At 34.9% G+C, this 27,269-nt stretch overlaps 1 protein-coding gene across 1 annotated transcript in view; it reads left to right on the forward strand.

The window, feature by feature from the left end:
- The window catches only part of SCN9A (sodium voltage-gated channel alpha subunit 9), an 89,369-nt gene that overhangs the window by 31,178 nt on the left and 30,922 nt on the right, over window positions 1-27,269 (forward strand). The window contains exons 14-17 of the mRNA XM_052635773.1: window positions 571-744; window positions 1,509-1,865; window positions 4,463-4,939; window positions 22,983-23,103. Of these exons, the coding sequence (XP_052491733.1) occupies window positions 571-744; window positions 1,509-1,865; window positions 4,463-4,939; window positions 22,983-23,103 (1,129 nt within the window). The remainder of the gene's footprint in view (window positions 1-570; window positions 745-1,508; window positions 1,866-4,462; window positions 4,940-22,982; window positions 23,104-27,269) is intronic.

Consider the following 27,269-nt stretch of genomic DNA (forward strand, 5'->3'; position numbering starts at 1 on the left):
CATCAGGTCATAAAGAATCAGACATGACTAAGCGACTAACATTTTCACTTTGGAAATCTTACTTTAGCTGCCACTGTATCGATTAAATACTTTTTCCTCTTCTACAGATACATCTTTGGAGTGAGTCAACTTATTCCTTATTACTCTATGAGAGCAGTCAGACCAAAAAAAAGACTGGCTCAAAATTTTAGTATCAATATGTTTCCTTTTTACTATCTTCCAGAATAAATTGTTGACATAAGTTATTTAATAAGTGTTTTACGAAGAGTGCCTATCTTAATTTTCAAAGGTTTTATGTATCAGAGATTTTAGTGTGCTCTTCTAAAATGCTCTCTAAAGGTGATGAAAACTGATAGAGTCAGAGCTTCTTAACTCTTCAATGCTTATAACTATAGGAATAGTGATAGTTGGTTTATAGGATTAAATTAAATAATAATATATGTTTATAAAGTATCTTTATAAGGCACATTGTCTGAAACATAGTAAATGCTACACAAATAGTCATTATCATCATTAGGTTGCTTTCATACCTTTTAATAATACTACAAATATATTTTATTTCTCATGTAGGTCTTTACTGGCATCTTTGCAGCTGAAATGGTTTTAAAACTAATTGCCATGGATCCATATGAGTATTTCCAAATAGGATGGAATATTTTTGATAGTCTTATCGTGACCTTAAGCTTAGTGGAACTTTTTCTGTCAGATGTGGAAGGATTGTCAGTTCTACGATCATTCAGACTGGTAAATATAGACCAACCTTGCCTTTTTATTCTATGTATAAAGGGGTGTTTCTTTGGTTTTACATTACTTTTTTTTTTTTTTTTAACTTTTGGAGGTGTGATTCAAAATATAAGATCAGATCTCAGTAGCTAGTAAAATGAAGTTCCTTCAGTAGCAGATGCACTTAAAGAGCTCAACAATATTTGATTGTTTTAATTTTGGGGTCTTGAAGATGTATTCAGTTGTATATGCTAGTATAATGATAGGGCAGTAATTTATATCACAATAAGAAGCTTATGGTTTGTAGAATTTCAGCCATTATAATATGTTCATAACTTTGTGGATTTCATAAAGCTTATCCCCTAAAAATTGTCTGATGTCAAAAATATTTAAAAAATAATGACTTTTTATTCCTTTTCCCTCTAATATATTGAACTTTCTCCTTACGTCAGCATGACAAAAAATTGTGAAAGTATCAGAAAACAGAATTAAGGATAAATGATCAATTCTAAAGGATATAATATCTGAAACTGTGATAAGAGATTTCTATAACTATCCTGAACTAAAATTACAGTTCCTTCAAAATATGTGTAGTAATTGTATAGTGGCAAATATAATAAAATAATAGGAATATTGACAGTATATTAAAAATTAATAATAAAAATAATTGATTTTAACTAGATAATGATAATATTTTAGAATTAAATTTTGGAACAAAGTTCAAGACTGGAAACATTGAGAACTTTTTCATAAAAACTGATAATAAGTTTTGTGTTTACTCTTAGCTCCGAGTTTTCAAGTTGGCAAAATCTTGGCCAACACTGAACATGCTGATCAAGATCATCGGCAATTCAGTGGGGGCTCTGGGAAACCTCACCCTGGTGTTGGCCATCATTGTCTTCATTTTTGCTGTGGTTGGCATGCAGCTCTTTGGTAAGAGCTACAAAGAATGTGTTTGCAAGATCAATGAAGACTGCAAACTCCCTCGCTGGCACATGAACGACTTCTTCCACTCCTTCCTGATTGTGTTCCGGGTGCTGTGTGGAGAGTGGATAGAGACCATGTGGGACTGCATGGAGGTCGCCGGGCAAGCCATGTGCCTTATTGTTTACATGATGGTCATGGTCATTGGAAACCTGGTGGTATGTAATCACCTGCTCATACATTTAAAACTCTCCATAGAAAATTACTATATGATGATATGATCATTTATGTTATAATTATAGGATTAATTAGGTCTAAAGCCATTAATTAGAATGTTGACTATTTTAATCCAGTGAAGAACAGAAAAGATAATGAATTATTGTCTTAATTTCTCTGCCAGATAATGCTTATTTATAGCTTTCATAATATTTATTTTAATGGAAAGTTTTCATTTTTCTACTTTTTCATTTTGATAGTAATGTCATATGAATTAATCCATGGTTTTCATATCTTTTAAATGTTGATTCAAACATGAAGCTATGCTAGTAAATAGAATATGATTAAATTAATAATAACAAAATGAATTTATAATGGGAACAAGGCAAATGGAAGGCCTAGTCCTGCTGTTTTATAGTCATATATAAGTCTAGCATCTATAACAAGTATCAGCAAACTATATGGCCCAAGGGCCAAATCCTGCACACTGCCTGTTTTTGTATGATTCCTGCAAAGTGAAAATGTTTTCTACATTTTAAAATAGTTTAAAAATATAAAGAAAAATATTTTTTGGCACAGGGAAATTAAATGAAATTCAAATTATAGTTTCTATAAGCAAAATTTATTGAAAACAGATATGCTTATTCATTTTCATGTTGTCTGTGGCTGTGTTACTCTACATAGACAGAGATCCTCTGTCCTACAAAGCCTAAATAATTTACCACCTGGCCCTTTTACAGAAAAAGTTTGCCCACCACTACTCTATAGCACCTCTTTTACAAGTGATCTGCTTCTCCATTACTGTTTTCTTAGCTTGTATGCCTTCTGCTTCTTTCTATCTTATACCTACCTGTTGGTGGGAATTTTCAAGCTTAGAGACAGGAGAAAATTGGGATAAAATGCTTTTCAGTGACTGGCTTCAGTGTTCAAAGCCATCATGTTCATTTGATGTAGTTGGTCAGCCATTTGTCAGACTGCTCATCAAATATGGTTGTATATGGTAACAGCTATATGGTTAGTACCTTCACTTCCCATTGACTTGAAAACAAGTTGCTAGATTTTTTTTAATCCTTGTAGCCCCCAAGCCAACTTGATAGTTGGTAAGAGAGTAGACATAAATGTTCTCACTGCAAAAACATAATGGTAATTATGAGACATGATGGAGATGTTCCTTGACACTATGATGGTAATCATTTTGCTATCTGTATGCTCATCAAACTATGTTGTACACTTTAAACTTATACAATGTAATATGATAATTATATCTCAATAAAGCTGGAAAAGCTAAATCTAATTACAAATGTGAAGGAAAAAAAATCTATTGTAACATTTGCAATGATTACGGAAACGAAAGGGAAAATGAGCCCTTGGTTTGTCATCACCATTCCTATTAGAACACACACACATCAGCAAACATATATTTATAGTGAAATATATTTTTTTATTGACAATGAAGACCAACAGGAAAATAGTCTCAAATTTTCTTAATGATTCATCAAATTGATTTCTGTGATTTTCTTTCCCCTTCATCTCAGATTCTTCTCTTAAGCCTGATACATTAACACAGACATTTTTTTCACTTGTGCTTTTCTACTTACATTTCTGAGAAATTGTTCTAGGTGTGACCAAAATTAGTGGTGAGTTCTTTTTCCTGAGTCTGGTATAATTTTGATTGTTTAAATGTGAAGTAGGTGTTTCTGGCCATGAAGAAACTTACATGAAAGGGTTTTTCAATTATCATTTTTTATATAAAATATTTTTAATATAATTTACATATTTTGCACCCTCTATGAGAATTTTTTTTTAAATAATATTCAGTTTACTTGTACCCTTACCTCTAGGAGGAAAACAGAAATGGTTTTGCACACAAAATTTTTCTTCAAGGATAGGAGTTTTCCTGACCTGTTTTATAATCTGTTCCAGAAAAACCAAAATGATTGACAGTAAAGCCACCCAATCATAATGCCATTATCTCATTTGAATTGGGTTCAATGGGCAGATCTTTTTCTTTGCTTTAAAAGTCTCATTAAGTTGCAAGTTGGCACAATTCTTGGACAGAATATTACAGGAACTCTGAGAGCATTATATGTTCCACTTACTGCAATAAGTGAAGTTTATCTTCTGGGAAAAGTAAACGCAGATCTTGGCTTAAGTTACCTTCAGCACAACAGACACTAGTCACAATTTTCTTGTTCTACTTGTTTCTCACAGGTAACAAATACTAAGTAAAGGCAAATGTTAAGAGGGCATTTTAGACGCATAAAAGGGAATTTGGACACAAGTTTTCTGCTGTAGAAATGAGTGTAGGAATGACATCACAGTAATGGTGAGGGAGCCTTCTCTTTGCTCCTCATGCTGGCCCTTTAAGGGTCGGGCTGACCTCTGCTCCAGCGTTCACAGAAGCTCACACACTGGGAGACTGATGAGAACTCTAGCTTCTCCTCTGCTGCCCTATCCCGTGTTCTTATCTATGGATGAGGAAGTACAGAGCTCTTCATTGCTGATTTGGATTTTGGCCTGTATTTCAGAAAACTGTACTTATGTTCTTTTTTATTTCCCATCTCCCTGTTTCTCCAACCCTATTCTCCTCCTGACATAGGTCCTCAACCTATTTCTTGCTTTATTACTGAGCTCATTTAGTTCAGACAATCTTACAGCAATTGAAGAAGACACTGATGCAAACAACCTGCAGATTGCAGTGGCCAGAATTAAGACGGGAATAAATTATGTGAAACAAACCTTACGTGAGTTTGTTCTAAAAGCATTTTCCAAAAAGCCAAAGATTTCCAAAGAGATAAGACAAACAGAAGATCTAAATTGTAAAAAGGAAAACTACATCTCTAACCGCACACTTGCTGAAATGAGCAAGGATCACAATTTCCACAAAGAAAAAGATAAAACCAGTGGTTTTGGAAACAACATGGACAAATACTTAATGGAAGAAAGTGATGGTCAATCATTTATTCATAATCCCACCCTCACAGTGACAGTGCCCATTGCACCTGGGGAATCTGATTTGGAAATTATGAACACTGAGGAACTTAGCAGTGATTCAGATAGCGAATACAGCAAAGGGGTAAGATTGTTTTTTTACATAGATTGTTTAATGTTATTAATTATTATGAGTTAAAATTTCAGATTTTTGCTGTCACGAATTCTTTTCTAATATGCATACTAATAGGTACTTTGTGTGTATGTGAATTTGTACAGTAACTTCCTGAAGGTTCATGTGGTAAGGTTTTACCTACTGGTTCTTAATAACTGATATAATCTTATTTAGCTAGATTTGAAAGTATGGGAATATTTAAGTCTTCCTTTCCTTTATTCCATTTGTCATCAACTGTGAAGTCATATGCAGTCTCCTTTAATAGCGTCTGTTGAATCCACAGCTCTTCTCCATCACCTTTGCCCTCTGCTTGCCTAAGCATTTCCACATGGTGTCCCCACTGATATCTCTGCCTTCATTTTCCATCTGCTCTAATCCATTTGTTTGATTAATTTTACTCAGGTCCAGTCCTAATGACATCAGTCCTTTGAAGTATCCTTGATCCCCAAGGTAGATCTGAGTTGTACATTGCAGGTAAAAGCCTTCATATCATGGCCTCAACCAGCTGACTGGCTGTGTCACCTAGTCCTCACCCTGGGGCCCCTTCATCTGAACCAAGCCAGTTTTCTTCCGGGCCACTTACACTCACAACCTGCGTGATTTTGCTTGGGGTCTTCTTCTTCAGTCAAAATCCTGAGTATGCCCTTTAAGACACAGCCCTCAGTTTCCTTGTATGTAAAATATTAGCCCTTACTAAGAGCTAGGTGACAGTTAAATGAATTGCACATGTAAAATGCTTAGAACAGTATTCACAGTGCTCAGAAGTTGTGCTTATTATTTAGCATTATATTTTATATTCTTAAAAAATTATTATATGCATCAAATGGTACTGTAAACTCATTGAGAACAGGAAACTTCATTACAGTTTTTTTGTATCCTCCTTCCCCACCTCCAGGGGCATATATTCAAGGTATTATTGAGCTGCATTTTTATTAACATGGAATATAATAATCATAAGTGTGTTTTATGACAGGATTTTTATGGCATCTCTCTAAAGTTCTAAGATACCATTTTATAATATTTTTCCTCTCTTTAGGTCACATTTGAAAATATTTGACACATATTTCCCAAGCATCTTCTATCTGCTTGACCCTATATTGTTAAGACCTGATTTCCCAGGTGGCACAGTGGGAAAGTAAAGAATCCACCTGCCAGTGCAGGAGACCCAAAAGATGTGGGTTCAATCCCTGCATTGGGAAGAACTGCTGGAGTAGGAAATGGCAACCCACTCCAGTATTCTTGCCTGGAGTATTCCATGGACAGAGGAGCCTGGCAGGCTACAGTCCTTGGGGTCACAAAGAGTCGGACATGACTGAGAGGAGCACACGCACACACACATATTAAGACCTATCCTTCTTAAATTTATAGTGGATTTTGGAAAAAGATACACAGCTCTGTGTGTATGTATACACATGTAACAATGTAATATAACCAATACTAGGGACATAGTAAATGCTCGATACTTATTCATTGAATAAATATATGATTAAAAAATTATGAACATATATTTTAAGTAGCCAAAGAAATTATCTCCAAGATCACAAAGTAAGAAATAAAATATTTTATTTTATTTTTTTTTAAATCTTTACATGGAAGAGGTTAATAACTCCAAAAATTCGGAAGGTGTAGTTGTTTTGGTTTGAAAGTAGAAAATTAGATTCCTCATACCCTGTTCAGAAGCAGTAATCTGGGTCTAGACTCATGTGAAAAGAAAAACTAATTCAATTACCCACTTTTCTGCCTACAAAGATTGGAGTTGTAAAACCCTAACTGCCTAGCAGACTTTCTGAATAAGCTTGAGATTCTGGGTGTTAAAAAGCACTTTGGTATCTTGGGCTTCCCTGTGGCTCAGCTGGTAAAGAATCTGCCTGCAATGTGGGACCTGGGTTCGATCCCTGGGTTGGGAAGATCCCCTGGAGAAGGGAAAGGCTACCCACTCCAGTATTCTGGCCTAGAGAATTCCGTGGACTATACAGTCCTTGGAGTCGCAAAGGGTCAGACACAACTGAGCAACTTTCACATTTGAGAGGAATAATTTCTTACCTGGTCCTTTTTTTCTTTGCTGAAAGCCTGTGGTTATCCTTACATGGATCTCCTTAAGTCGCTGGCAAATATCATATTCTTAGTATGTTGAATTATAACATTTTAAAGGGAATCTAATAGACCTGTCCCATATAGCACCTCATTTTCTAATAATTCAGAAAGCCAGTAAGAGAAAGCAACTTTATCTACAGTTATGAAGCTCGTTCAAGGCAGAGCAAAATCAAGTCCCAGTCTTGATGTGCATAAGTCTGCCTTTATTCTCCTGTCTTTGTCCCTTTCAGGGATAAAACTCACATTCTTAATGGGATTCATACCCAGTTTGTCTCCCCTGGGATACTGAGCCACGCTTCTGAAGAATTTACATATCCTGTGGTATCCAGAGGAGGTTTGTGATGACATAGTATCCAACTGTCTTCTATAATTAATGATTTCATCTATAAGTTATTTGGTACTGAAATAGACTATTTTAGACGTTCATAAAGTTACTCTGACACCTGTCCCATAAACCTTTCCTAAACCTAAAAAGCATGAAATTTAGTGCACTTAAACTGTGTTATCCAAAGACCATTTGATGGTAATTTAATATTCTTAATTATCATTGAGTTTTGTATGACACTGTAGTCATAACTACTTGAGAAAAAATATATTTTTCTATTTCATAGAAATGGAAATATGTGGCATAATATTCAGGAGCTTGAGGCTACCTTGTAGGTCATAATTAAAAATACATAAACTAGTTTCTTTCAGTCATTTACACAGTATTTGAGTTGGTAAGCCCTAAACAAATGTTAGGTATCGTGTTTATTATTGTATTCATCATCATCATTAGCCTCTAAAAATTCAGATTTTAAATTATGGGCTTTGAAATTTTGTCCTTCTTCATAAGACATTTTCCATGACATATCTCAAAAGTGTGTCACCCTGGGTGTATTCAAACCTGCTTGACTATATACTGGACTTGAGAAGTAATGAAATTTCAAGATCTATAAGAAATTCATTATGTAGTATTAAGCAGTTGCCAACTGTTAACAACCTGCATCTAGAGTCTTCCTCTCCAGTGCCTTGTGATTTAAATGTTTCTAGTTATGACTTGTTGGTTTTATTTTTCAGTTCGGAACACTAAAAGATATTCACATTTCCTTATTTACCTGAAGTGTTTCTACATCATTTCAGGCTAAGCTCTCTGCTCTAATTCCCCTAATCTTCAGCTCTCATTGAGTTCTCAGTTTTTAACTGCTTATTCTCCTTTGTATCTTTCCTATATTTTCATCTTTGAAATAATTCTTGATGCACTTTTCCCAAAAAGGCAAATCATGATTATCCAATAGAAAATATTGCCTAACTGAATATATGTCAGTTATTTAAGTCTTAAGCATTACCTGGAGTATGGTGAAGAAGGCAACCTCTGGAGAGAGAATTCTTGCCTTAGATCCTAGCCTTAATATTTACTGTCTCCATGATTTGAGCAATTTACAAAAACCTCTGGTGATTTTTTTCTAGTTTACTTATATGCAAAATAGAATTATAATAAAGATTACATTATTTGGGTAAACAAACAAGTGCTTGCTGAAAAATTAGTGCCCAATTAACAATTACCATGGGTATGAAATTGAGTAGTCATGTACGCACTGTAAATAGCAATTTGCTACAGGTTCAATTTTTATGTGTAAAGACGAATGTAGGAGCTTGTTACAAATGCCTGTTCTGGGCTGTATCCTGCAAATTCTCTCTGCCTAAGTCTGGATGCACTCTCAGAATCCTTGCCAGCAGTGTTCCCAGTGACCACTCTGATGGATTGGTGGGCGTAAATGAACCTAAATTCATCTCTGGCTTCACTTGATCCAGGTTTCTGAAAATTCGTTTTCTTTATTCAAGGGCTGGGAATATAGTCTACATTAAGAATCTGCATTTTGAACAGGGGGAAATAAAATCTCTGACATTTCCTGCTTTCCCCTTCCCCATCCAGAAAACAAATCCACCCTCTCTGTTATGACCTTGCATCCTTTTTTTTTTTTTTTCCTGCCCTCTTCTAGCATCAGCTCTCAGGCAAGTTTTCTTCTTCTGATAGACAGTTAGATATATACACTCCAGAATGAAGGTAAAATATTTTGTCATCAAATACTTTACTAGGAAGTGACCAGAGATGAGTTCAAGTAAGGTGTTGAGTAAAATATCTTGAGTTTTGAGGCAATAATTGGCATTAGAACACCAGCATTTCTCTGAGGATGAGTCTGTCTCAGAATCAAGAAAGACATGCTGTCATCTCTAGGGACCCATGAGAATAAGGCTCCTGTCACTGCTTCTTGGAATACACGCTGAACTGATGGCCACCCTCAGAATCAATCTCCTCCTGGGGTGCAGTGCAGCCCTCCAAGCCCTTGGCAAACATTAACACACTGCAGATTTTCACCATTAGCATTGAAGTGCTTCCTTATTATGAGCCTCAAATGAAACATGAAATGCATCCATTCATTCAATAAATATTTATTGAGATCTACTATGCTCCAAGCATTGTGCTAATAGTGGCTTAGAGAAAAAAAAAATTTTTTTTCACCAGGTGCAGTAATTCAATGTGATTGGCATCTGGCTTAATTAAGTTCTTAAGACATGTAGTTATTTTTTTCTGTTTTTAAATCGTGCCATCTCAAAATTGAAAGTTGTAAAAAACTAAATTCGTAAGTTTTTTTTTAATGGAGAGCTCTTTCTTAGAGGGTTAAAGAGACATCCTTTTGTTTTCAGTTATTACAGATTACTTCCTTTTTTGCTTTAAAGATGAAAGAAAAATAGCCAGTTTATAAACTTGTGATGTTAATTATAGACTTGTGATGTTAATTTTGAATGTGTGTGTAAATTTTAGGGGAAAACATTAAATTTATCCATTTTTTTCTCCAAAGATTTTAAAACATAATAGTCTTATGTGGTTTTTGGAATACATTCTGACAGCTTTCAGAGACACTGGGTTTTATGAATCTAAAACCCTAAATCTTTAATGCTCTTTTGACAAATGTATTATCAATGCTTGCTTAAAGTGAATTTGTTCATCTTGTGTACTCAGCAGAGGAAAACATCCTCACAGAAAGACCTCCCCATTCATTCTTCCTCTGCTGCTGCTGCTGCTAAGTCGCTTCAGTTGCGTTCGACTCTGTGCGACCCCATGGATGGCAGCGCCAAATGCAAATGCTTAGCTTTACTCAGTGGTTCTTCAGTGTTTTGAAACATTGTCTCCAAGTTGTGATGGAGCTAGCTGAGGTCCTTAGAGAAAGGAGAACAATGAAACTTTCAGATTTTACATAAACTTCTCACCTTCAAGGGAATGTCATTGAAAACATTGCAAAAACAGTTATGCAGAATTTATGTTCTTAAAGGAAGTTAAGGCCACCTAAAGCCCTCATTCACTTTGATTATTGTGGGAGAAAAAATTACAAAGGAATCCATGAGTATATATTCTGTTAACTGTGGCTATTCATTTTTTCAACTTCCATTTCCTAAGCACCTGCTTGTTGCCGCATGCCTGCTGGATTCTAGAAAGATGTCAGCAGTGTACTCATTTCCTCAGGAGATGTGGTTCAGAGTCTTCTTGGTCTATGGTGTTGTTGTAAGTGGTAAAGAGTAAAGCTAGGTTCCTGCCTTTGAGTTAAAACACACACAGATATCAGAAATTATAAATAAACATATAAAAATAATTAAAAGAGGCTGAGGCAGTATAAAGATAGGGTGACTAACCTAGAAAATAAATTGGAATACTTCACAATAGGGATGCCAGTTGAAGTATTTTTTATGATAAAAAGAATTCATCGGGTGAGAGAAAGAGTAGGGAGAGAAGGGGAGGAAGGGAGGGAAACAGAGACAAAGAAGAACAGAGAAACCCTTTTCTGGTAGATGTAAAGGGCCCAGCCTGTGTGGAAGCATCCAGATACAAAAAACACCCATTAAATACATGAGAGGATGGCCACATAGGAAGCAGTGGGTAACAGAGGTCGATTGGAGCCAATCCAATAGTGGGTGACTTGGCTGACCGTGATTTGGAGATTGAAGTTGGTTTCTGTTTATTTAATAGAAAGAGGAAACTTTGTCTTGTTTTGTTATTCTTTGTTGTTAGTAGACTTCTACTTTCAAAGGAAGTTTGTTTGGGAGTGTAATAAAGGTGAGGAAGCAGAGAGGATGGAAAGTTGTTGCAACCATCCCAAGGACACTTGATGAAGGCTCAAGGTCAGGGAGTGATGGTGACATATGGGATTAGTCAAAGACACTTGCAAGCTAAAGCATAAGGGCTCAGGATCTGGATATGTGAATTGTGAGCTGTTTCAAAGGGGATAGTCATTTTCTGTGGCTGCCATAACAGCGTATCACAGACCTGGGGCTTTATACAACAAGAACTGTATTCTCTGATAGTTCTAGAGGCTGTAAGTCTGAAATTGATGTGTCAGCAGGGCCATGCTCTCTCAGTGGGCTCTGAAAAGGATTCTCCCTTGCTTTTTCCTAGCTTCCGGTGGTGGTCTTTCATCCTTAGCCTTCATGACTAGCAGCTGCATCACTCTTTATCTCTGCTTCTTTTGTCACATGGGATTCTTCCTGTCTTTTCTTTTTATAAGGACACTAATTATATTGGATTAGGGCCCACCCCAGTGACCTCATCTTAACTTGCTACATCTGCAGAGACCCTATTTCCACATAAGTTCACATTCAAAGGTAACAGGCATTAGGACTTCAACACATATTTTGGGAGATACAAAGTAATTCAAAATAAAGAGTTTTGGCTTAGATAACTGGATGGATATTGATGCTTTAAAAATATGCAGGGGGGAAATATTAAGGGGGTAGGGGAGAGACAGTTTAATTTGGGGACATCTTAATTGTACCCTACTCACAGGATAGCTAAGTGATAGTGAACAGTAGATATTTGGAGGTTTTAAGAAGATAATTCAGAGTTGTAGACAGCTTGGAAATTTGTATGTTAATTTTAGATCAGATTCCCTGGAAAACCAACTGTGAGTAGTGTTTTCAGGTTAAACACCTAACACCTGTATGAAATGATGGAAGCGAGTTGATTGGGCAGAGGGAGGAGTTGACATGCTCTGCAGTTGTAGCAGAGGGTTCAGCTGGTTCTATAGATATTGCTGGTATGTATGAGCCTTTGGAGTAATCCCAAATCAAAGCAAGGGCTCAGGACCTGTGTGCCCTGAACCCATCAGTCACTGGATACAGGTTCTCCCTCCACTCTTCCAGGGAAGGGAGTATGACCTTGGGTAAGGCAGCTCCCTTCTGTATTTCAATTCCTAGAGAGGGACTCAGCTATGAGTCTTCAGCTGCCAACACTCCTAGGAGGTGGAGGAATGAGTAGCTTGTTTGAAAGGCAGATCTGGGCAGTGCACCACAGTATCCACTACAATACAGGGACCACGGGAGGAAGAGGACAGGTGACTAAGCACTTGAGAAGTGGACATGAAAGCAAGCAACAAAGAGACCAAGGAGAGAATGTATACATTAGCCACTTTCATATACGCTATATAACTTTCCTCCTTACAGCAACCTGGGAAAGAGGCTGATATTAATCTATATTTACAGATAACTAAAATGCTAAAGGATTAAGAAATAGTGCAGGTTAGTTGCTGATGTTTCTGGGAGTCATTTTAAATTTGAACTCCAGGCTTTAACCACCTCTAATACATATCATGGAAAGGCAAAAGCATGAGTAGGAATATATTCTCTGTTATATCCCTGTAATGCTGCAATTCATAGTCAGATTTTCTGTTATAATGGTATTGTGCATTTGCTGATTCATGTTCAGTTTCTAATCCTCCTTAGTGCTAATTTATTAGCTTACAGTGTGCCTTCAAAATATAACACAAAGCAGAACAAAGCATATTCCATGAGAGAATGAGAAGCCAGTCCAATGAGGATGTGTTGAGTAACGGATTAATTAGGTTGAAGGCACATGAAAGGAAGTGGCACCTAAGCTAGATATTAAAGAAAGGAGATCATATTTTTGCGTGAATGTGGTAGGGATGGAAACCCCAGACAGAGGAATAAACAGTCGTACTGTTCATCTGATTCACTTATTCACTTATCCATCCACCCATTCATCTATTCAGTATTCAATTTCTGCAAGCCATCATGTTTTGAGAAACTTTGTGTGCTTACTTGTTATTAAATTGCTTCCTTTTATTGATTTGATACAAATTTTAAACATTTGCAGTCATCGAGGTTGAATATTTTGTGTTTTTTACTATATGGTGGTTTATGTTAAATATTTTATGTGTTTCTACCATATGGTGGTTTTATTACACTGTTGTCAGGCCTGTCTCTCCTAAGATTTTTGTAAAGTTTTTTTTCCACTAAGAGGCAGTTACAGGCAGTTTAGATTTCTTCTCATTATTCCATTTTAGAAAATATATTAATTTTTCCAGAAATGCATTTGATTTGGCAATATTCAATTATACTTCTGGAGGGGAGCTGACATTTGATCTTATTTTTTATGCATAGATTCTTACAAAGACAAAACAGAATACCCCTATAGAATTTCACTTAGATCATTTTTCTGCAGATTGGTTCTAAGCTGTTTAAAATTTTTTCCTCTTTATTGAATTTGTTCATGTGTCTAAAAACAATGAAATTTTGGTCTGATGTTTAAATCAATGTTTCTTAATCGTTATATTTTGATAAATTTGAAAACATTCCTTTCATGTAATATCATTTGAAATGTCAAAATTAAATCATCAATGCTAATTTTAGAGTATGCTTCAAAAACCACATACTGTCACTCTCTCCCCACTTGAGGATCACTTCCTTTAAAATGTCTGTTATGAAGAGCAAACAGAATGCAAAATGTTGCCTTCAGAAATTACAGTATTTAATTCATCTCATAAACAACAGAATGATATAACTGTTTAGTTCATTGTTTACAGTCTATGTTGAATGATCCATAATTTTATTACTGTGTTGCAAATATATTTCTTTATGTTTAGCATATAGCATGCATTGTCAAATATAACTAATTTCTACTTACAGGTATGTGACTTTAAACATTTAAATCAGTTGATTAAGCTGTTCCATCATGCTCCACTTCCATACCTCAGTACCTAACTTTCTTACTTCTCACAGGGGTAAAAACAAACTGGATCCATCAAGGATGCAGCTCTGTGCTTTTAACCAGGCAGAGACATATGTGACCACTTTTACACAGGTTACCTAAAAAAAAATTCATACATATGTATATGATATTTTTTTTCAGTGTCATGCATGCTGTTCAGCTACAAAATCTCTCTGCCTGACCCATTGCAAGAAAGTAGAAACATATACAATTGTGCCATAGATAAACTGGCATCACAGCATGTCCTGGGCAGTTTTATCTATTTTTGTTATTCTCTCGATGACTCACTTGATATATCTCTCATGTCCTTAGGTGATTTCAAGTGCATGAGCTATAGATTTTTATTGGATAGATTATAAAAATAAGGTATAGCATGTAACAGAAACCACCGAAGCAGCATTTAATTTAAAAACCTCTATCAACTTCCCCTCCTAATTTAAGCTATACGGTCGACCCTTGAACAACAGGAGTTTGAACTGCATAGTTCGACTTATAAAGTGATTTTTTTCAGTAGTAAATAATACGGTATTACATGATCCACGGTTGGTTGAATCCACAGTTGTGGAACAGAGGATACTGAGGAACCGTGAGTGTAGAGGGCTGACTGTAAGTTTTAATCAGATATTAGACTGCATGGAGGATCATGCCCTGACCCCCATGATGTTCAAGGGTCAACTGTATATGCATAGATATATATCATATTAACTTGTCAGGCTTATTGCGATAAGCGTAGAGTTTTAATATTCTCACCATAACAACAACAAAAACGGTGATTATGTGAGGTGAAGGATGTGTCAACTAACCTTATTGTGGTAAACGTTTCACAGTATATACATGTAATCTAATCACCTTGTTTACCTTAGATTTACACAGTGCTATATGTCAATTACATCTCGGTAAAGCCGGGGGAAAAATTAAAATTGTCACATTAAATTCAGTAAATTAAAATTTTATTAAGAAAAATTTTGTGAGAGTATTATTTCAGGTATAAACATAAAAATCTTGTAACATGAAAGGACCATTCTGGTGCTAGTCTTTTATTCACAGTTTAAGGAAATTGAGGCTCATGCAGTTTCTGAGTATGCATGTAGAAACCTGAAGACAGAGACAGAGGACCCAGCTTCTAGGCCAAACTTTGCATATATTTTGAAATAGTTTTAAGCAAAATGATAACTAGGGCTTTATTCCCTTATTGATTCAGTAATTAACATTTGATTTTTATTTGATCATGTGTAAAATGTATCATTAATAATTTACTGGGCCTATGAATGAATGAGTTATAAATGCCTGAAATGATTAATTTGATTCCAGAATCAGTTTTATACACTGATGAGAATAAGTTTCTTATTATGTACATTTGGCCGTCTGTACCTATAGGTTCTGCAGGTGCAGATTCAATCAACTAGGGATCAAAAATATTCCAGAAAAGTCCAAATAGCAAAACATGAATTACCTGCATGCCAGCAAGTATTTACATGCACTTACAACTGTTTACATAGCATTCACATTGTATTAGCTATCATAAGTAACTTAGATATGATTTAAACTATAAGGGATATATAAAGTATAAAGGATGTACATAAGCTATATGTAAGTACTATACCTTTTTATATAAGGGACTTGAATTTATGCAGATTTTGATATCTTCTGTGTATAACTGTGATTATCTCATAAGGAGATAGATATACAGAGTAGCCTCAAGAAGATAAAAAGTTTAAGTGGAACATATTATGAAGTGGACACTAAATCTGTCAATAAGACATAAAACACTTTCTTAAAATTAGAAACAGATTAATATGAATTGCTATAACTAATGTCTAACACATATATAAATATGCTATTCAGATATAATATCTTGTTTTAATTTTAGTATAGCTTGTTGAATGACTGAACTGGAAGGAAAAACCCATGTTAATAGGAATCATGCTTTTTTATATACTTAATAGAGTTCATATTTTTAATTTATTTGTCATTGTTAGAATGTTTCTGTTATTGTTTTCTGTTTCCAATGATGAAACCAAAACTTTATCCTAAAGTTGATACGCTCTAGGAATAGTGATGCTCAGTTTCAAATTTAAAAAGAAGCATATAGTTTGTTCTAGTTTACTTACAGTGAATTTTAAAGGAATTCCTGAGTAAAAGACATATTTTTCTATTTCAGATTGATGATGATTTAGAGGCAATATTGTCTTAGAAAACTATTTTGCTGCAAAGTGTAGTCAGTCCTCCTCCTAGAACCTAAGTAAAGATACACACATATGTAATAGCATCTATATCTGTATAGGTAAAACACTCTTTTTGAGAAAACTATTTTTAGAAATACATATAGATATACACATATATATGCATGTATGTGTGTATGCGTGCTTAATTCCTAAATTATTACTACTTTTTTTCTTGTTATCAAACTACATTAGAAAACATGAGGTGCATATTAAGGAATGGTCATTCTCCAGATAAACAAAGGCTCAGTTGCAAAGAATGACTTGAAACATTTTCTTTGGCAGGAAAAAATATGTTTTTATCTGTGCCAAATTCTATTTTTACATTGTGTTTGCAATATTAGAATCCTGAATATTTTTTAAAAATGGTAATTGTTTTATTATTAGAATTTGTCATTCCTTGTCCTTCCTCCTTACAAGTGAATAGTTTCAGGAAATAGTATTCATCATTCAGAGGTACCGGCAGTTTGTTCTTCATCATTTCTTTTTTATTATTGATAATATGTAGTGATCTTAAGTCACAGAGTACATGCTTTTACCTCACATTTTGTGATCATGTTTGCCTATGTTTCAATCCTTATTTACCAACTTGCAGTATTCTAGCAGGCCTCAAAAGTAGAACTGTTTAAATATTTATTCCCAAAATTTTTAAGGTATTCTTTCTGATTTGACCCACTGCATTCCAACTATTTATATACTATTCTCTGCAAATAGCACAAAGCCCCTGAATACCAATTGCTGCTTTACCTTTCAAGACCTTGAATGCCAGGGTGAATGCCATTTTCCATTAGAAAGAAGTGGATGAAACTGTAGGATCTGGCTGGAAAGTCTAAAACCAGTCCAATCTTCGACCAAACTTTTTTGCATTTTTTATTTGTTTTTATATGCAAGATTATATCTTTCAGTCACATACATTGTCATGTATTGGACAGAAATTACCCTAGGTACAAGATTTTAAGAAAACAAAGAACTTTTAGTGAAGTGTTTGCTTTATTTTGAGTTTCCTGGTGGTGACTGAGATTTTACCTCATTATTTCTCCGTTGTCTAAAACTATAAACCATTTGATCATGAGATGGAACTGTTAAGTGGGTTTCCTGCTGAATGAACAACAGCTGTTCCCCAAAAGTCTACACAGCTTCTCTAATAGCAATAAACAAAACACTAGGAAAGGAAAGGAAAGACTCTGTTTTCTTGTCCTTTATTTTAGAAAGTGCTGGTGTTTTAGTTGCCCTTAATGTGGAGCCCTATGCAAGGTCACAGGTATGGAGCCCTGTACCAAGGTCACAGGATAAAAATCTCTGTAACTACCAAGCCCCATAGCAACTGTTTCCATGAGCCTCTGGATCTAAACTGGCCAGTTTCCTGACCCCATATTAAGTAAAATGCCCACCCTATTATCCACCCCATAGTATCCTAACCAATCACCCAATGCCACCATTCCAGTAGGAATTTTCTCTGTCTTGAGACTAAAAAGTGGCTGCAGCCTGCAAAAGGGTTCAGCTCTCCCTTGAGCCAACCTGCTGTGCTAATGGTGTCTCCCACTCTAATAAACTTTATTCTCCTCTCATTCTGCCTCATGTCTAGAAATTCTTTTCCAACCCGCACACAGACCATGACATTTTTGGTGGTCCGTACTTGGACTTGGGGTCTCTTCCCTCACCTCCTCACTTCTTTCTCATAAGGACCCTCTGCAAACACGCAAATGGCTGTGGAAGCACCTGAGGAATTCTGGCCAGGGTTACTCTCTGGTGTAACTCTACAAAGGCGCCACTGCTCACTGTGCCCCAGTAGCTTCCCCCCAAATGGGTGATAGTCTCTCTGACTTCTTTCCCAATGAGGAATAGGCCGACCAATATTGCTATGGGGCTTGGTCAGCTCCAGAGATTTTTATCCTGTGGCCTTGGTACAGGGCTCCCCACCTGTGACCTTGGTATAGGGCTCCACACTTAACTATGTGAGAAAAGAACTTAACTAGTAAATAAACTATTTTCTGCTAACCTAAATGGAAGCAAAATGAAAATTTAGACCACAGAGAGGAAAAAATATTTAATTTTCCACCGATGAATGTTATCTGGTATCACTGATGAATGATGTCTGGTTGCAAAGAGTCAGACACAAATGAGCTAGGAAACTGAACTGAACTGATCTGGTATATTTTTTAACTTGGGGCATTATCTTTTAAAAATAATCTTGAGAGAAAACAGAAATCCAGAGAGACCAGAACAGAATTTGGGTGACTGTAAGGGGCCCAGAAGCTAAATCATGTAAAGAAAATAAATATCATTACTCTCAAGATAAAAACAAACAAACATACAAATGGTAATATCATAGATAATCTCTAATTTTAAAAGTGCTGAAGAGAGTAGTGTTTGTATTTCTGTAGAAGGTGGGAGGAATTGCAAGAGAGAGGAGACCATATTTTGGCTTTAAATTCAAGTTATCCGGTACTAGAACGGTAAACTTGGAAAACTGGACTTCTAGTCACACAAAGCATAGTATAGAATTCTATCTATAGAATTCTTCTATAAAAGTGCTTTGATCCTTTGTTATAAACTTTACCATTTTACTCACTGCAGATTCAAAAACTTCATTATATGTATAAATTATAATACAAGGCTGTAAAGTTAAAAGATGGGTGATACTGGATCTAATCAAGTCTTTGAATCTAATAAAGTCTTTCTTGCTTATTAACATACAGTGGAGATTTTTTATCACTAGTGCTTCCCATAGTTTTTTGTCCTTTTATGGCCAGCCTTTCCTTTTGATTTGCTTCTTTCAACTTTCTTCCTGTCCCTTGTGTTTCTCTGATTTGATGCTCAGGTGAGATAACTATTCTAGACTGTGCTATTCAAAGAACATTTTTCTTTTGTTGTGTGAAGCAAACAGCCTTATAATATGTACTTTAAATGTGACATCTTTGGGATGTTTTCAACACCAGCCATCCTCTTTGAATAAGGCTTTTGTTGACTTCTGTGTCTCCTCAGTGCTTTATGTTGATAGTGTTTTTGATTTTGAGTGCCAGATTATCAAGTTATTAGACAATCCTACTTCAAACTTCTCAGAATAAAATATGACCAACTAACATTAATGAGCATCCATACTAGCATGAAATAGGCTTACAATGTCAATGTCTATGTCAGGAAATGTCAGTAAGAAATTTGTAAATGACCAGCCCAGGGCAGTTTTTTCATATGACACCTATATTTAACAGAATCTCTTCTTAAATGCAGTTTTGTAAAAAGCACACCTTCAAGGCAATCAAAAGGAAATGCGTGAAGAATAATTGAGCTTTAATTTGATCATATTTTCAATAGTGAAATAGCTACAGAAATTTGTAGTCAAGATTAGAATGTTACAAAACTACTTTAGTATTTTATGGATACATAAATACATAGTATTTTATACTGAATATAGAAAACTATGTCAAAAACACATGTATAGTATAATAATTACCTAAAGGAGACAGAATCAGGGAGACAGTGAAGGAGACTTGTATTTTTCATCATATACTATTGTACATTTGAAATTTTTGAGGCAAGTATGTAGACTTTATTTAAAGGAAAGAAGGAAAAAATTAGAACGTACCTACAGTCAATACCCTATTATTTAATAAAAAGGCAGGAATGCTAACTATAGCATATTTCCTATTCTATTCTATACTATACTAGCGAGTCTACTAAAAATTATCCTATTTTTACACTTATTTCCACTTCTGTGTAGAACACCAAAGATGAAAGATTCTCTGTTGACAAGCAAAGAATGGGCAAAAAGTTTATTTCATATTTTACTAAAAATAAAATCAATATGAAATTATAAAATGACCTATTTATAAAAACCAAAGGAGAAATTTTGTATTCTGAAGTATTTATTTTACTGTTCTTAATATAGTATATTCTTCCATTTCCAAAATCACAAGAAAGAAAGCTAAATAGCAAATGACTGAGTTTATAGAAATGAAAATAACCATATAATTATTTAAAATAACACAAATAATTGACTTGATCTTCTCTATATACTAAATAAGAATAAAAAAACAGTCAGTTGTTAAAATCAGAACACCTACTATGAGATTTGAAAAATTTATCTTCAAGAGAAAATCTTTGTTACAGATGTAAGGCTTTCTATTTAAAGGTATCCTTTTTTGACCCTGTTAAAGAAACTTCTGCTTTAGTAAGTATTAAATTTAAAAGCTGAATAGATTTAAACTATCTATATTGCTAGGACATGCACATAAATATTTGAAATTATATACAGTACTGAAATTACTACTGTGTGAATACTTAGTACATTCCCGGGAAAGCATTGAGTTCCTAAAAACATTCTAAACATTGAATTTGAAAGCTAGAAGAATTTGACTTGTGATACAAATTATAGGACATATTGAATATTTTGATAATTTATGTTCCAGTGAGGAATAATTTTGAATACCTGTCATTTATGATATAAAATCTGAGTCAAACTCTGAATTTCATTGACAAATTGCCATAAAACTTATGGGGGGAGGACATTTCGATGGCAAGATATGCTTCACAAAATCATCTTAATTTTTACTTATAAATTAACTTGTCATTAATCTGCTGTGTTAATGTTCTTTTGAAGAGTGAGATGATTTCATTAATTTAACCTATGTTACAAATCTTCAAATTTTAATGATTTTATTTAGAAGTTATTACCAGGTGAGAGAAAATCATTATAATTATATCCGAGTTGTCAATGTTTTGGCTAAGAACAGTAAGGAGTTTTTTATTCTATCAACTGTTTTACCCACTGCTTTGCCTCAAATCCAAGCCAGTAACTTTTTTTCAGGATGGCAGTATTTGATTTCAGCTCCACAGAATCAAAGTGTCTTGTCTTTCATGTCCCTTGTGATGGTTCACTTGCAGTTGAAAGGTCAAGAATTGAGGGTATCAAATAATTGTAGTCTTTGGATATGGTACTTAAAATTGGTTTTGGTGATAGTTGGCACAAGAGGACATATTAGTAATCACAAATTTCCCCATTGTTTCCCGGAGTAATATATATTTTAAAACCTTAAGTCTTATGGAATATCCAGTCTCATAATTAATTAGTATTTGCTTTAAAGTAATTTTAGATGAATACAATCAGTTTAAATAACCTACTTCTTAAATGAAATTTTATATTGATATTGTTAATTCATAATATTTTAAAAATCTTTGACATTGTGGGAAAAATACTTCTATGCTAATATAGATTAGAAGTATTAATAGTATTAATAGTAATTTTAATACAGTATTCATAGTTCTTTACTTCAGTTATACAAATAGCTTTCCTTACTTCATTGCTTATGCTCATTACTTTATCAATGCCTTTTTTTTACTGATGTTGAATACTGTGTGGTAATAATAGCACTGAGAATATAATGTGGTACCCATAAAGCACACTTTTAGCTTCCAAGTCATTCACTAAAAGTTCATAGTCTAGGCTGGGCCTGTGATCTTAATGCAATTCAGGAGACTGAAGAATAAATCTAAATGAAATAAGAATTTTCTCCTTTTTAAAACTTGCATTTTTTTGGAATTCTTCTTAAAAAAAACAAGTAAAGCTGTAATCTTAATAAGAGACTACATGCTGTAGTAACTAGTAGTTTCCAATAACCACATCATTTAGCAAATGAGAATGAAAATTGAACTCTTCCATTGATGTGCTGCTCCATTATAAAATAATTTTAGGAAGGTTTGACAGAGTTTTGCTACAGTTGCTGTATGTATTTTTTTGAAAACTTTCTGTGTATCTGTGTGTGTGTAAACATCCTGTTTGATCACCAAGTTCTGGGTGGGAAAAAGCCTGTTTGTGTTATGATCAGTTTCATGATCATAATGACAGCGAGTTCATTCCTCTCATGTGTTGGTCTGCCGTGTTCAGTTTCATGGAATCTTTGTTTCAGAGTTTGCATGTGGTGCGCGCTTTAGTAGCCACTATCTCTTGACATTATAAATAATAGTTATGATCTCTTCTACTATATCCTGAAATTCCATCACTAAGATAGGTGATGATGAATAATTGCTTTGACATTCTGATTCCGATACAGTATTTGACTTTTTGTTTTGATGAAAGGCCTTCTATCTATATCATCCTGATACATATTCTTAAATCCAAGCAATGATAGAAAAAATATGTTTGGATTTCATTTTACACTAATTTTATTATTTTTAATTATTTTAAGTATCAACAAGCTTTTTCTGCCAATTGTCAGATCAGACCTTTCCGTTATCAGGTGTTGGCAATTTGGCATATGTATATTATTGCTGTTAGGGTCTAGTTGTTCTAAAATAGTAATTACTGGTGTATATAAACTTATATTAAACATAAAACAAAGTAAAAGTGTGGTCAGTACTTTGCAAATGTTATAGTTTACATAAAAATTGTACCTTCAGGCTAATTCTGTCCAATAATTGTTGACATACTAAAAATAATGAAATGTATTTTCCACAGGATGTGTAGATAGAAAGATCAAACATAGATGCATTGTAAGGTGACCTGACCTCAGTGTACGTTTATATGTTTTTATGGCCATCGTATTGTTAATCTTTTCTTCATAACACTTTGCATGACTCTGATGATCAAATATGGTTTTTAACAAGAGACTTGAATTGAACCCTAAATGAACTCTCTGGTGGGGTGGTGATTTCTTTTTAGAGGCTGAACCGATCAAGTTCCTCAGAGTGCAGCACAGTTGATAACCCTGTGCCTGGAGAAGGAGAAGAGGCAGAGGCTGAGCCTGTAAATTCAGATGAGCCAGAGGCCTGTTTCACAGATGGTAAGAGAAAAATTGAGACCTCACTTAACATCCATTTGTTAATGTTTTGGCCTTAGTCTTAAAACCTAATGCTTACTTGGGATTGATGGATAAACTGTCAGAAGACTCCATTCCATGCTGATTTAGTCTTAGCTCTGTGACTAGGCTTCTGTTTCCACACTTATGCTACTAATAGTAATTTACAGTGGCAGTGTGTTATGCTGTAAAGCACTGCCAGTTTTTGAAAGAAGCAAATAAGTGTGATACCCAATTAATAGAAATTTGTGTTTGCTCAAATTAGTACTATAAGCAAAACACATGGAGTTTCCTTTAGAAGTATCCCTATGAAAGGCATTTAAGGGTATCATCATGTATTTCAGCATCACAATAAAGTTAAATTGACTAGAACCATGTAAACTTAAATTTGTACAGATGCACCAAGATTTCTTCTACACATTTTATGAATGACCCTGACTTAAAATTCTAAGATAACCAGAAAGAAGTTGGGTTTATCAAACAAATTATAGCTTTATATCAGAAAAGGACTTTAGAACAACTTAAACCCTCTCCGGAAAGTATTAATGCTAAACTATTTCAGACTGTAGGTGCTATCTTACTGAGATCAAACTTTACAAAGGCTATTTTAATCCTATAAAATACCAATGAGAATACTTATATAATAACTTTGAGATAGTCATAACTTTTCAAACTCATAACTCTAATTTGTCTAGTATACAAGAGATATTACAGAAACATATTTTCAATGAATTGTAGCCTTCAGCACTGAAAATTTGCTGCAAACCAAAGTTTCAGTTGTGTAAGATGAATGCATTCTGAAAATATAACAGGCAACAATATGATTATAGTTAGCAATACTATATGGTAGAGTTAAATTCGCTGAAAGGGTAGATCTTATATGTTTTTAATTACCCAAAAAAAAAAGAAGAAATTGGTAACTATATGAAGAGATGGCAATTTAATTAGCTTGATTGTGGTGATTATTTCACAGTGTAAATATAACATATTTACAAGTTGTATAACTTAAATTTTTAATTGTCAATTATCTCAATAAAACTGGAAAAAAATGGACAGAATAAGAGAAGAATGTTCGCACGCAAAGTCACTTTAATCATGTCTGACTCTTTGCAACCCTGTGAACCGTAGCCCACCAGGCTCCTCTGTCCATGGGATTCTCCAGGCAAGAATACTGAAGTGGGTTGCCATGCCCTCCTCTAGGGGATCTTTCCGACCCAAGGATCAAACCCATGTCTCTGGTGTTTCCTGCACTGGCAGGCAAGTTGTTTACCACTAGCACCACCTGGGAAAGCCAAAAAAAGAATAGGCAAAATCAGTCTACAAAGGTAGAAGTCAGACTAATACTTACCTTTAGGAGGTACAGATTGGGAAAGGGCATGACGGTGATTTCTGGGTGCTTGAAAATGTTATATCGTGACCGACATGGCTATTACATGAGAATATTAATCTATATAGTTAAAATATATATACTATACTATATGTACGTTCGCCTCAATAAAAATTTAAATAAATAGATAAATATATTTTTTAATGACCAGAACACCAAAGAAAATCTATGAGCAAACACACATCTCTTAGCTATGTCATTTTAAGCACCTGTGTTCCACTAAAGACTTTATACTCATTGGACCTGCTGGGGTAAGAGGTTCAGCCTGATCAATTAAACAGGGCAACCAATGAGCAATGGCAAACTTCAGCCGCTTATCTACTTCTTTTATCCAATCACCAAATAATCATTAAGTACTTTCTTTCTGCCAGGCACAGGCCTGAGCACTGGACAGAGCAGTTGAAAAAAAAAATAGGTTTCTTACCCAAATGAAATATGTAAGTGTATAGTAGGTCAGATAAACGATATGTGCTCTAGAAAAGTAAAATGAAAATGGGAATACCAAGGTCGAGGGATAGAAGCCTGCTGCTGCTGCTGCTGCTGTTAAGTCGCTTCAGTCATGTCTGTCTCTGTGGAACCCCATAGACGGCAGCCCATCATGCTCCCCGGTCTCTGGGATTCTCCAGGCAAGAACACTGGAGTGGGTTGCCATTTCCTCTTCCAATGCATGAAAGTGAAAAGTGAAAGTGAAGTCACTCAGTCATGTCTGACTCTTAGCGACCCCATGGACTGCAGCCCACCAGGCTCCTCCGTCCATGGGATTTTCCAGGCAAGAGTACTGGAGTGGGGTGCCATTGCCTTCTTCAGGGTAGCAGCCTACTACCATATAAATAGAGTGATCAGAGAAGGACTTTCTATAAAGGTAACACTTGATCAGAGACCTAAAGGAAATTGAAGCAGATATATGAAGGAAGACTGTTTCAAGCAGAGTAAGGAAGGCATATGCCCTGAAGTGGGCATATGCACATTTGAAAACAAAACCAAGGGGCCAGTATGAGTTGAACAGATTGAGAGGTGGGAAGATTGGTAAAAGGTGAGGTTAGAGATGCAACAGAGGCCAGATCATAAGAGTATTGAGAAACATAAGAATCTTATTTAGAAGTCTCACAACATGTCATCTTATAAGCAGGTGGGTGGGTAGCAAGGGCAGAAGTTGGAAAACCTCTGAATGTTCCTGCAGTAATCCAGGCGAGAAGTGATGGGAAATTAAAACTACTGTGGGAGTATGAGCATCTGAATATATTTTGAAGTTAAAGCTGAAGGGATTTGCTGATGGATTAGATGTTGGGTGTTAAAGCTTTCTTTTCTTTAGAAGAGTCAAAGATGACTCCAAGCTTGGGGACTCCGAGAAATACATAGTCTCCACATGAAGGGTTAAAAATAAGCGGGCTTGGTCTGCATGGGAAATCCACAGTTTGTTTACTTATAATAGAAATGACCCTGACCAAGTTGTGATTGGCTGACAAGCGTTGAGCTAGAATCAGTGCCAATCTAGAGCAGTATTTGGCCTTCAGAGGTTTTTGTTACCTGAAAGGCAGCAGAAAAATCAAGGCAAATGTGTGAGTTAAGTCAGAATAATTGTGTTTTGGTGAAAACGAACAGTAACAGGATTTGTTGTTTATAGTCTCACATCCATTGAGCCTTTTCAGCTTCATAACTACCACTTTATCAGTTTGCACCTTATTCTTCTTCACCTTTTTCTCCTCCCTCTTCTGTCTTTCTTTAGTTCTGTGTCATTAGTGTTATAATTCAAGACTTCAGGTTTCTTCCCCAGTTTTAGTACCATTCTTCACTATCCTTAATTCTAAATGTCTTTGCAATCTGTATAATTATGAGCATGACGTGACTCTTTCATTCTGCTTGGTTTTAATAGTATTGCTGTTGGATTAAACAATTAGCAAATCAAAAAATCAGGATTAGGGTGTGAGAAGGATACACTCTTCTTTATAAGGATGTGTTTTCTATTAATTTGATAGGAAGCACTAACTCAGCTCTGCCTTCAAATGTTCTGAGTTCAACTTCCTAAAAAATAGCTAATAACTAATCCTAACTTTGATAACACAATAACTAACTCTTTTGTGCCTATTTTGTCTTTTTTTTGAAGGAAAATATGGACAAAACATTTGTTTTAAAGGATTTAGAATTTTTAGTGTTTTAAAAAAGACATTTTCTAATCAGTTTTTACATTAATTATACTGATCATGCTGTTACATTTTTATTAATGGATAAACTGTCTTAGAAGAAGTCTGTGGTTTCTTTTTTATTTGAAAGCATTAGTTTAACATGATGAAAACCAGTGGAGATTTTATGTAATGACTCATAAGAGCAAATAAATGAAACCACCCAAAAGGAATAGCATTTACCCATGGGGACCCATTAAAATGTTTGAGAGGTTCTCTGTTATGTTTGCATTTAATTAATAGTCCTTTAAAAAAAGAAACTGTGATACCGTTGCTAACCAGCTAGGTTGGAAACCTCTTGGGATATACCTTTCTATGATGGTCAAACAGGCAGTGGTCTTGTACTCCTGTCTCAAAATAAGAGAGAAACTGTGAGGTATGATAAATCCTGAGGAAAATATTTATGCACCTTCATCTCAGATAAAAGGTTTATCTACTTTTCTAATTAGAATATATAGTGCCTTTTCCTGCCTGAATCATAAGAATAATATTTTCTTCAATCTAAATACTGACAAAAATAAATCCCAAATGGTAAAATCTTCTTGGGGCTTCCTTGATGGCTCAGTGGTAAAGAATCTGCCTGT

The sequence above is a fragment of the Budorcas taxicolor genome, chromosome 2, assembly GCF_023091745.1.
Source record: "Budorcas taxicolor isolate Tak-1 chromosome 2, Takin1.1, whole genome shotgun sequence".
Classification (NCBI taxonomy): Eukaryota; Metazoa; Chordata; class Mammalia; order Artiodactyla; family Bovidae; genus Budorcas; species Budorcas taxicolor.